Raw genomic sequence first — 10,091 nt, 5'->3', positions numbered from 1 at the left:
TTAAAACATAATCTTATCACTAATAACTTAAGTTAAAACATAATCTTATCACTAATAGCAATATTGTGCATTTGAAAAATTAAAGAAACAACAAATTGATTGATCCAATTTCAATAACAATGGAAAATGTTTGCAAAATTGATGGAGTACCTAGTAAGAGATGTCAACTTCCGTATCCGAAAGCAGCCTGTGTGAACTACAAATTTGTTCTAGGTGGTAAGAAAAATGAGGCACTTATCACTACTGGTAATCTGTATTATTTGATATTACCGCATAATATATGCAATTTAATTTAGATGAATTATTTAAAATATTCCTTTCTATATAGTGCCCGTTAAAAAAAACACAACGACATTTGAACTGACCAATCCAGTGAAATTGACTTGGAAAATTGAATGCAATGCAACTTCCATGTACCCAGTCCCTGTTTCAATTACGAATAATAGGTAGGTCTTATTTTTTTTTTTTGTTTACGCTGAATTGCACGATGTTCGAGGGAGGCTTTTACTTTTAGCTTCCAATTTATTCTTATTTTTGTAGTAAAAGAGTCGATCATATGGTTGAAGCGGCTTGCAACTCTGCACAGCAAATCTGCGAAATATATCTCAACAAAACTGTCGTGGTTCCTTATTGTACATATCCCATTATCAACATAAACGGTGAAACCGTTTTATTAAGCGCAATACATTCAAGTGAGTCACAACAACTAACCAGCTCACTCTAAAGCTTTCTACCCAAATTATGTTACAAGGAACTAGGTTCTTTTACCAAATTTGTTCTAAGTTACGTTTTCGTTATAAATTTTTGCTGATGTAGTGAACAACCTTATCTCCGTATCAAATTTACACCACATTGATATTGAATGGACGGAAATGATGCAAACTACATGTTCAGTTTCCTCGCTCAATTACAGTTTGGTCATCGAAGACAATGAAAAGAATCAAACTGTACAAGATCAAGATGTTCCAGTCCAAAATATGTGCATTACAGCACTAAATAACAGGAATACACAGAGGCGAAAACTGACTTTTAATAAATACGGACAAATTACACCTTGCAATGACAAGGAAAATAATTTCGTTTTTAAAAATATAGGCATACTAAAACCATGCGTCAATTATACTGTCTACGTTTTTAGCTCTGAAAAAGGGAAATCCACAATGACAGAGGTTTTTAAAAAGCCTCTCGTGATTCAAACGCTTGACATAGGAGGTAAAAATCTATCACCATTTAAACGAGGTCTGATCGGAGCGATATGTTAATAAAGACTGTTCTTGGCGGAAGATGTTCAAAATCTTAATGTTAGTAGCGATTCATCTAGTAGATTCGAATTACAATGGGAAGTTCCCGCAAGTTGCCAAAAACTGAAAAACTTCACAATCCAAATTGAGAAAAATTATGCATTTGTTCAAAATGTTAGGTAAGCCTGTTTATAAATTTTATGATTTTCTACGTGACCGTTTCAATCTAGGCTTTAATTATTTTTTTCAAAGCCTGTCCTCCAACAACACAAAATGCAACGATGCCACTTGCACTGTGAGCTGTATGCTGTATGATCACAACCTTACATCAGCATGCATACAACAGTTTATCTATGTCAGCGGATCTACCTTCTATGTTATTCCCCCTCCTCCTGGTATATGTCCCTAGTATGATTGACCACGCTCAGAGCTAAACTGTTCTAATTAGTTCATTTAAATTTAAGGTGCCCCGAGATTTATTGCTGATTCATCAAATAGAAATATCTCTTCTTATTTTGAAGTTGAATGGAAACTTCCGAGTCAGTGTCAAGGAAATTTAACCATTCAAAAGCCAGATGGATCTCTAATTGGGTTAGATATTTTACGATTTGTTAGTTTGTTTATATTGTTTGATTTGCAAACAATGACAAAATTATTTTAAATGTTTTTTGGCTATTTTAGCTCTGCACCAGCAAATTTAACTGAAAAATGTAGCAATAACTATTGTCACACGCGATGGCGCTTCGAGGAAAAAATTGAGCCTTGCACTACCTATAAACTTCATTTAGGCTCATTCACTCAGCAGATTACTACGCTTCCAGGTAAAATATTCTTACACATCTTCGTAGTGTTTTATTTAAAACGAATATTTTACTGTGAATTAAGATTTCTCTAGAGGGATAGCCAATAACGTGACTATCAGATCTGAAGTTCCAGAGAGCCCCGACGAGCCTGCAACGCTAGTCATCCACTGGAATCATCCGCACTGTCAGGAAACTAAGGTCCTTGCATGGGAAATTTCGATCAGGAACTCTCTCTCAAACACACCAATCGTGGAGCCAGTTTCAAATCTCCTATATAGTTATAAATTTGTTGACGTAAAAGCATGTGAAACATATTTTTTTGCTATGCGAACAATATTTGAGAATGGGAGTGATTTTTATTCAACCAAAGAACAATATTTTCAAGCTGACTGTCCTGTGAAGCTTCTTGTGCCAATCAGTGTGATTACCGGTTTATTACTGATTGCAATCATAATGGCATTATTCCTATCAAGAAAATGGAAAAAGTAAGTTTCTGAAGTTATAAACAATTTTTTTATTATATAATTTTATAACTTGATCTGTTTGTATAAGTACCTAATGATAAAAATTATTTTTTTAGAATGGAAGCTCCGGAAAAGGATACTGAACATAACATCAACAAAAAATCGTCAGTTGAAAGCCGAGGCAGAATTCCGTCGATGAGCCACAGTGGACTTATTCCTTCGTTTAACCGTAATAGGACATCACGTGCCAGCCGCAACAGCAGTAATAGCCAGAATAGCTCCAACGAAAATGCTGAAATGGACCTAGATTGTTTGCCTCAAATGACAAAACGGCCGTTGAACATACGCGATATTTGTTCGTTTGACGTTGGACAAGCTCGAATGGAATTCTTTTTAATCAATAAATTGGCAGAAATAGAAACCAAAAGGTTGCCCCGCACCATCGCTGAACGATCTGAAAATAAAATGAAGAACAGATTCTTAAATACCCACCCTTGTAAGAGATCATGGCTAGAGCAAAGCTGTACATAAAATTTTAAACACATACATATAATTAATTTTTATCAGATGATTTTAATCGAGTCTTACTCTCCCAATCGGAAGACTACCAAAACGACGGATACATTAACGCTTCTTTCATTCCGGTAATAAGCTAAAAGATTGTATGTTACCAAATAATATTGCGAACATAACATTTCTGCTTCATATTTAGGGGTTTTCTGAAAAAGAAAAGGAATACATTGCCGCTCAAGGCCCAAAGGATAATACTTTAGGCGATTTCTGGCAAATGATTTTGGAACAAGATGTAAGGTTAATCGCCATGGTGACTTCTCTTTACGAATGTGGCAAGGTATAGAGATCTAAACACATTTTCTTTACTCAGATATAAGTTTCGCATTACGTACGTTAATTTAAAAATAGAAAAAATGTGAAAAATATTGGCCAAGTGAAGATGAATTGGTGATTTACGGTGATGACACTCAATTAGAACTCTTGCGCGAGACGACGTACTCATTTTACACAATACGGAATATCCTTGTAACAAAAGTAAACTCTTTATATTCGATATTAGCAAAGTAAAGCCTTGATTTCCAAATGCATTTTTTTAACTTAGGCTCCGGATCTTAAGCGAGAGATCCAACAATTTCATTTTACCGCTTGGCCGGATTTTGAGACGCCTGATCAGCCGGAAGAATTAATCCGATTTATTGAAATCGTCCGCAGACAAGCTAGACAGTTGAATTTTTCCTCGCCCATCGTTGTTCATTGCAGGTTTGTTCACAAGTGCAATAAGTTGACACAATCATAAGTCGCAATAATCACCATACCTTGTAGCGCGGGAGTTGGTAGAACAGGGACATTCATAGCTCTTGACTATCTAATCCAGCAAGTACTTATAACTGATCTAGTTGACATTCCAAGGACAGTTCGTCATCTGAGACGCTTCCGCTTGTCCATGGTTCAATCAGAGGTTATTCCACACATTTTTATACAATTACACCCCTCTAATTTTTATCTCAATGTTTTAATATTTTTTTAGGCACAATATGTTTTCCTGTACTCCTGCATTGCTCATTATGTCAAGACAAGACTGAGTGCTGAGTCAGGCTAAAGAAAAAAGATAATACTTCGAAAATATCTGTTATATAATATCTGCGAAAATATTTATTTCGCTTTATTACAAATTTGATTGAAAACTGTGTGAGCTGTAATATACAGTGATTCCATAATCTAATCTGTAATCGTTCGTATATTATTTAGAGTGACGAAAATCTCATGGGTATCGATTCAGATTAGGGCGAAAGAAATCAAGAATAAAAGTACAGGGTAAAGTGGCAAATTGAATCATTCTAACTGGAAAGCGTTAGTAGTTTTGTTTTACGTTTCAACGCCGGGTTATCGATTATTTTTCATTAATTTTTCATTTACCTTGGAAATCACCTGGTTGGCATTCAAGTAAAACCTGGTAAAACCCTAATCACCCTTTATTACCTTGGCAAGGCGATCTGAAGGCCAACAGCCTTAAGTCGAATAAGGGGACCCTGATATTTTAGGAGGTTTTTGTTAATAATCCCTAAAGATGAGCATTTAAAAGGGCAAATAACAAACTATTTATTTTGCGACCTTAAAAACAATTAAGGGAAAACGGAGGAAACCCAAAGGTCATTTCATTGAACATTTTGGTCTATGGAACGCCCACTTATTTCGAATTTTGTTGTATAAATTCTAAGGAAATCAAGTCAGAAAATCATTCGTTCGAGCTTCCAGCTAGTCAGTCGACTAAAGCAGCTTCGACTTCGAGTAAGAACCGCATCTAACAATCAATCGTGCACCATGGTTTCATCCAAAACTCTCCAATTCCTCTGCGTCGTAAGTTTAATTTTATCACTGACTTGCCATCCACAAAATTTCTAACCACATTGATTTTTATCCGGAAGCTTGCGGCAGTCCTATTCATGACAATCAACTGCTGTAATGGCATGGCACTCAAGAAAGATATCAAAGAGAAGTCATCCGACTTTAAGCAAGATCTAGAGCGAAAGTTCAACCAGACTGTGGAAAAAGTGGTGGAAACTAAATCGTTTCTGATGAACGCGGTCGTTTTTTCAATTAACAAGACTGCAGATGTCCTACTGGCAACCAAACAACATTTTAAGGAGACTAAAGACTCTCTTAAGAACAAAATGTCAGGATCTGTCAGCAAAACGGCACAGAAATTGGAGGAATTGAAGGAAGAGATTCACGGACATAAACGAGCCAAGACAGCCACCAGTCAGGCGGGACAAATTGTTTTCGTATCCAGAGATTTCCTCGTCGCTCCTGTGTTTCCTATCAACGAATTTCCCACCATTCCTTTCGAACCTTCTACGACCCCGACCAAGTCTGTACCGTTCGACATTTCAAATCCTGTTTTATCTAGTGCGTCTTCATAATTTCAAATGCCTAACTTAAAGACAAATTTTGCAATTGTCTGATTCATTTATAAGTATGCATACCGGGATAGTTCACAATATACTTGACTTACAACCTAGTAAGAATAATAGCGCACACAACGACCATATTATAAAGCTGTCTCGTTTATTTTATATAGCCGAAATTAACGTTTTTCAAACAGTCGATTTACATAGGATTAAGAGAAAAACTATCACGAAGACAAAATCTGACAGTGAGGTTTTGAGACTAGGAACACACGAGGACGTAGGTGATTTTAAACGGGAGGACAACCGGAATGGTACTCGATCTGGCAGTATGGCTTAATCATGTCGAATATCTTGGATACGAAAGAAGTTGAGTAGTATGGAGAACCTTGTTGTAGGTAATCGTTTGAAAACCCCCCACAGCCATAGGAGGCTGTTGATGACAAGGAAAGCAGCAGCAATAGCACAAGCACGCTGACAAGAGCAAGAAAAGCCAGTAAGAGAACACCAAGAAAGAAAATTCGAAGAAAATATTTAACGAAATTCCACAAATCAGATATCTTTGAGCTTTTGACGGGCAATTCGTTCTCGATCCAGTTAATCGGACCTGTTGGCGCAATTTTACTTTACGCAATAACAATTTTTAAGTTAGTTTAAATTCACAATTTTTTTATAATCAAAGAGAAAAGTACCTTATTGGAGTAGAATGAACGAAATCATTTAGCAGGACTTTGGAAGCCTGTGTTTCCAAGTTATTCAAACAGCTATGGGTTTTCATTTTGTTACAGATGACCTTTTCTGGACTGCCATTTTGATTTCCGAGCATTCTGAATGAGCTTTTGGAATCGCCAAAAGAGCTTCGATTGATGGGCTCATCCTCATACTCTGGTTCATTGAGCATGACGTCTAAACACATAAACAAATATTTACGTTGATTTCCAAAGAGAGAGAGGATAAGAAACATTTACTTACTCCACGCAGCTGGATGAATGAAATCAGGTTTTGCAACACTGTTATGTCAAATGGCAGCAAAGTTAGTAATAGTAACAAAAGCTGTGTCCAATTTAATTTGAAAACTTTACCTTCCCATTTGCTTCTTCCAGGGGGTGTCACCCAAAGAGGACTGTAATTCAGCCGCAAGGTTTTCTCCCAATTCCTGACCCTTTAGACGATCAAACTGCAAGGTAAACACCGATGTAGTTGTTATCCATTAAGCATTTGCGGATTGCGCGTTATGAAATCTAATATTGATTTTTAAACTTTACTTACATCGGTAGGAGTAACTGGATCGGACAGCAACTGCTGGTCCATTAAATCCTGGGAGATACGCTGAATTTCCTTGTCTTTCATTTCCAGTTCTTCCTCCTTAACACGTATTATCTCTTCAAGGTGTCTAATAGCGTCAACTAACTGTTCGCAGCGTTCTTCTCCTTTTACATGGTGAACTTGCATGGTTTCTAATTCTTGGACTTTTTCGTCGAGTTCCTTTCGACACTCTTCATATTGAACGGTCATCCTTTGGAAATCTTCTTTCAGCTGTTTTACTCGGCTCTGAAGTTGGTTATTGTCTTCTTCCAAGAGCTGAGATTGCTGACCAATTTCTGTTACTGTTAGCTCCACTCTAATATAAAGAGAAATCTCAGCTGAAATACACTGACACCTTACATAAGAGGCCTTCATCTTAGTCTCACCTATTTATTTTATTTTTCAGTACCGAGTTCTCAGATTTAAGTGAGATGTTGCTTTCTTCTACTGCATCCATTTGCTCTTGTAACAAATTGTTCTGTTCTTGAAGACGGATAAATTGGAACTGAAGCTCTTTCACATCAACTAGAGCACTAAAATTAAATAAACATTGAATGATTAAACAACAATTTAATTATTGTTATCAAGACAAATTTTTTCAAATTGTAGGCCAACCATTGAGATTCTGTAGAGGATGAGTTCCTAGAGTCAGCTAAATAAAAAAAAAATAAAATATAATAATGAAAGATCACCCAGAGATAACTGAACATTGAACTAATGTTTTACTGTCATGGTTTGAAGATAATTTGGAATGATGTTGGATTGATTGAGGGTTATTATTAATTGAACTAATATTGAACAGAAATGATGAATCTTCAGTCTTGGAAGTTAACTTGTTGATACAAAATTTCAGAGCAGACTGAAAATCTTCAATTGTAACCTCTGGGTTGGTATCAGTAGGATCAAGGGCAACCAGCATGTCCTGAAATTTTTCCCTACGCAGGAAATAAATAGTGACTTCAACGTCTGGAAATCAATAAAATAACTGAAAAATTCAACCTGATTTCATGGCTTTCAGAAGCATAGTTCAAGAGGAATTCAACCAAGACTGAAGCCCGAACATATCCAGTTTGTTCTTTGTCACAGCAATTAAAGATACTTTCCACTACAGCTTCATCTGAATTATTATTATTATTTATAAAATGACAGATGAAAATCCCACAACACATCAATATCATCATATCAGTTACCAGTCATGGAAAGATTGAAAGCTGGTTGCATGGTTGAAAAACTTTCCTCATCTGGACCACCAAAACCTTCGTCGAAAGACTCTTTATTTCCATTCTTCCTCTCTATTGGTAAAACTTCACCCAAAGCTTCGTAAATAATTTCACTATCCATACTTATCCTGTTACCCGTTCAGAGTACCGTTCAGATATGAGGGACAATTAATGATAAACGTTGTAATGCCGATCAATTCTATCAGACGAAATTTTAGTAGATGAACTCCTGATTCTCCAACATTGAATATTTGGCGCCGAAGTAAAAAAGTTGTCTTATTTCGAATAAAAATATACTAGAATTAAATCCTCTGATGTCAATGACAAAACAATACAAAATTTTTTAAAAATTAATTTTTTACACGTAAAACTAATTTGTTTTTAATTGTACTTTCGTTTTATGTTGTTTTTATTTTTATTGCGACATTGCTGTCGGAAATAATTTCCGAATATTTTTCGAAACAGGCAAACAGCTGATCGTCTGTTCAAAGTTCGAAATTGTTTAGGCGGGCCTAACATGTGGATTGCTACTTTGTCCACCGATTCTAGAAAAACGTGTTTCGTTACAGTCCCTCAAAAATGGGGAGTCAACTTCAATCAGGTAATCCTAATTTTGTAGTATGATCTTTGAATATACTACAATTACATTGTTGTTTCTTTCAGATGGTTACAATAAAAATTCAGCAGTCCAATATTTCTGCTCCTCCTGTGTATGCTACTTGCATAGGTGAAAATGGTCTTCCAGGAGATGAAAATGTGGTGATAGGTACTCAATTTGCCAGATTGAATGGTTTGGTTACTGATGTGGAAACAGCATTTGAAATTTTTCCGAAGAATGTTCCAATATTATCTTCAGTCATAGCGGAGCCATGTTTGGAGGAGGATTGGGAATTACTAGTAATTTATACAGTTTAAATTAAGTTGAAAATGTAATTTAAACTTATTTTCCCAAAGGAGCTGAACATTGAACAAATCCAATCTGAGCTCTTGAATAAGTATATGAAAAAAATTCCCAGTAAAACATTAAACACAGTTCTTTATTTATTCCAATAGAATTCGTGTTGTTTGGGTTGGAGCAAAAGTTCCCATATGGCTGAGTGATTTTGTTAGTCTTTCTATAGAAATAAGTAAATACTTACCAAAACTTGTCAAACATTTTAATTGAATTTTTAATTATTTTTCTTTCTTAAAGTTGAACTTGATCCTAAGGAAACTACTGGATTATTGGCTACAGACACTGAAATCCATGTGTGCCCTCCTAAACCTAAACCCTATGTAGGCCCAGTGGTGGACAACCAAATATCTCCTTTGAAGTCAATCCTCTCACATCTTCTGAACCATCATTTCCCAAAAACACCAGAAAAATGTGCTAGTACTGTTCTAGAACTGCGAGTGCTACCAGTTGAAGAAAAAGAAACTTTTCACAAATTAGCACTTGAAAACAATGCTAATATTGTTTTACAACCTTATCAAGCATTTTTGTCTAAAACCCACGAATCCACTCTTGACAAGACGCAAGACTGTATTGGCAGCATTCAAAATAACGAACGCACTTCATATTTTAACATCCATTTCGTTGGAAGCAGTCATAACTGGCCCATTTATCCCAACGCCATTTACCTTTCAGAAATAGTTATTCGCCAATTAAATTTAAACTTGAAGCAGCGTGTGCAAGTAGTCGTTCAAACAGACGATCTCCCTAACCGATGCGAAAATATCAGCTTTTACACATTTGTCCAGGTATAATGGTTTTAAAAGCTAATTTACGGTATAACACATTCAATAATAACTGTCTGTGTTTACAGGATTATGATTTAAAAGAACTTGAAAAGGATGTTAAAATGTGGATGTTGTCAGTAACTAAAGACAAAGTGAATCTTGTTATTAACCATGGTCAACATTTGGACATTCCTTGTATCGTGAAGGGAAAAACTAATCGCATATTCACTGGAATTCAATCAAAAAGCCCCAATCCTAGATTTTGCCGCGTTGACGAAACGGCTCTAACCAAGATTCTTGAGAAGCTCAAGGTTATACGCATCCGAATACAAAATGCGCCTCAGTATCTACAGCTGCTAGAAAACGATCCCGTTAGAACAGCGAAATCTGAAGTTCCATTGGGGTATGTATTAATAACAGC

General features: G+C 35.9%; 5 protein-coding genes across 15 annotated transcripts in view; 4 read left to right on the top strand and 1 right to left on the bottom strand.

Annotated features, from left to right (window-relative positions):
- The first annotated feature begins 119 nt into the window (after positions 1–119).
- Positions 120–1,478, top strand: LOC124188957. The gene is made up of 6 exons (XM_046581896.1): positions 120–246; positions 329–446; positions 541–692; positions 817–1,239; positions 1,285–1,420; positions 1,472–1,478. Exons 1-6 carry the CDS (start codon positions 120–122, stop codon positions 1,476–1,478), a joined length of 963 nt encoding a protein of 320 aa, XP_046437852.1.
- A 1,147-nt stretch (positions 1,479–2,625) lies between these two features.
- On the top strand, positions 2,626–4,243 carry LOC124188953 (receptor-type tyrosine-protein phosphatase eta-like). Its single transcript, XM_046581891.1, has 7 exons — positions 2,626–3,004; positions 3,076–3,152; positions 3,221–3,358; positions 3,430–3,555; positions 3,623–3,780; positions 3,844–3,979; positions 4,049–4,243. The coding sequence occupies exons 1-7, from the start codon at positions 2,626–2,628 to the stop codon at positions 4,118–4,120; spliced, it is 1,086 nt and encodes a 361-aa protein (XP_046437847.1). The 3' UTR covers positions 4,121–4,243.
- A 538-nt stretch (positions 4,244–4,781) lies between these two features.
- LOC124188391 lies at positions 4,782–5,539 on the top strand. The gene is made up of 2 exons (XM_046580985.1): positions 4,782–4,878; positions 4,947–5,539. Exons 1-2 carry the CDS (start codon positions 4,843–4,845, stop codon positions 5,439–5,441), a joined length of 531 nt encoding a protein of 176 aa, XP_046436941.1. The 5' UTR covers positions 4,782–4,842; the 3' UTR covers positions 5,442–5,539.
- A 30-nt stretch (positions 5,540–5,569) lies between these two features.
- LOC124188390 (golgin subfamily B member 1-like) lies at positions 5,570–8,169 on the bottom strand. Its single transcript, XM_046580984.1, has 10 exons — positions 7,922–8,169; positions 7,731–7,848; positions 7,458–7,666; positions 7,347–7,383; positions 7,118–7,264; positions 6,696–7,047; positions 6,509–6,603; positions 6,399–6,436; positions 6,119–6,332; positions 5,570–6,050 (listed from the first exon to the last, which is right to left on the bottom strand). The coding sequence occupies exons 1-10, from the start codon at positions 8,070–8,072 to the stop codon at positions 5,717–5,719; spliced, it is 1,695 nt and encodes a 564-aa protein (XP_046436940.1). The 5' UTR covers positions 8,073–8,169; the 3' UTR covers positions 5,570–5,716.
- A 250-nt stretch (positions 8,170–8,419) lies between these two features.
- Positions 8,420–10,091, top strand: part of LOC124188385 (peroxisome biogenesis factor 1-like) — a 91,211-nt gene continuing 89,539 nt past the window's right edge. For all 11 annotated transcript variants that reach the window (XM_046580970.1, XM_046580975.1, XM_046580974.1 and 8 more), the window contains exons 1-6: positions 8,420–8,552; positions 8,615–8,848; positions 8,906–8,946; positions 9,005–9,078; positions 9,144–9,691; positions 9,757–10,073. In XM_046580970.1, coding sequence (XP_046436926.1) covers positions 8,469–8,552; positions 8,615–8,848; positions 8,906–8,946; positions 9,005–9,078; positions 9,144–9,691; positions 9,757–10,073 — 1,298 coding nt within the window. In that variant the 5' untranslated portion in view covers positions 8,420–8,468. The remainder of the gene's footprint in view (positions 8,553–8,614; positions 8,849–8,905; positions 8,947–9,004; positions 9,079–9,143; positions 9,692–9,756; positions 10,074–10,091) is intronic.

The sequence above is a fragment of the Daphnia pulex genome, chromosome 2 (assembly GCF_021134715.1).
Source record: "Daphnia pulex isolate KAP4 chromosome 2, ASM2113471v1".
NCBI classification, from domain to species: Eukaryota; Metazoa; Arthropoda; class Branchiopoda; order Diplostraca; family Daphniidae; genus Daphnia; species Daphnia pulex.
The sequence above is the reverse complement of the archived record's forward strand: the minus strand, read 5'-3'. Positions and strand labels throughout refer to the sequence as shown.

Bases quoted from the DNA above. Each gene is read 5' to 3' on its own strand.
- LOC124188957 (XM_046581896.1), top strand. From the start codon at position 120: ATGGAAAATGTTTGCAAAATTGATGGAGTACCTAGTAAGAGATGTCAA. The intron at 693-816 runs GTGAGTCACAAC...TTGCTGATGTAG, and splicing joins ATTAAGCGCAATACATTCAA to TGAACAACCTTATCTCCGTA. The intron at 1,240-1,284 runs GTCTGATCGGAG...TCTTGGCGGAAG, and splicing joins TCTATCACCATTTAAACGAG to ATGTTCAAAATCTTAATGTT.
- LOC124188391 (XM_046580985.1), top strand. From the start codon at position 4,843: ATGGTTTCATCCAAAACTCTCCAATTCCTCTGCGTC. The intron at 4,879-4,946 runs GTAAGTTTAATT...TTTATCCGGAAG, and splicing joins CTCTCCAATTCCTCTGCGTC to CTTGCGGCAGTCCTATTCAT.
- LOC124188390 (XM_046580984.1), bottom strand. From the start codon at position 8,072: ATGGATAGTGAAATTATTTACGAAGCTTTGGGTGAAGTTTTACCAATA. The intron at 7,667-7,730 runs GTTGAATTTTTC...TTTCCTGCGTAG, and splicing joins TCTGAAAGCCATGAAATCAG to GGAAAAATTTCAGGACATGC. The intron at 7,384-7,457 runs GTAAAACATTAG...TTTTTTATTTAG, and splicing joins ATTATCTTCAAACCATGACA to CTGACTCTAGGAACTCATCC.
- LOC124188953 (XM_046581891.1), top strand. From the start codon at position 2,626: ATGGAAGCTCCGGAAAAGGATACTGAACATAACATCAACAAAAAATCG. The intron at 3,153-3,220 runs GTAATAAGCTAA...CTTCATATTTAG, and splicing joins TTAACGCTTCTTTCATTCCG to GGGTTTTCTGAAAAAGAAAA. The intron at 3,556-3,622 runs GTAAACTCTTTA...TTTTTAACTTAG, and splicing joins GGAATATCCTTGTAACAAAA to GCTCCGGATCTTAAGCGAGA.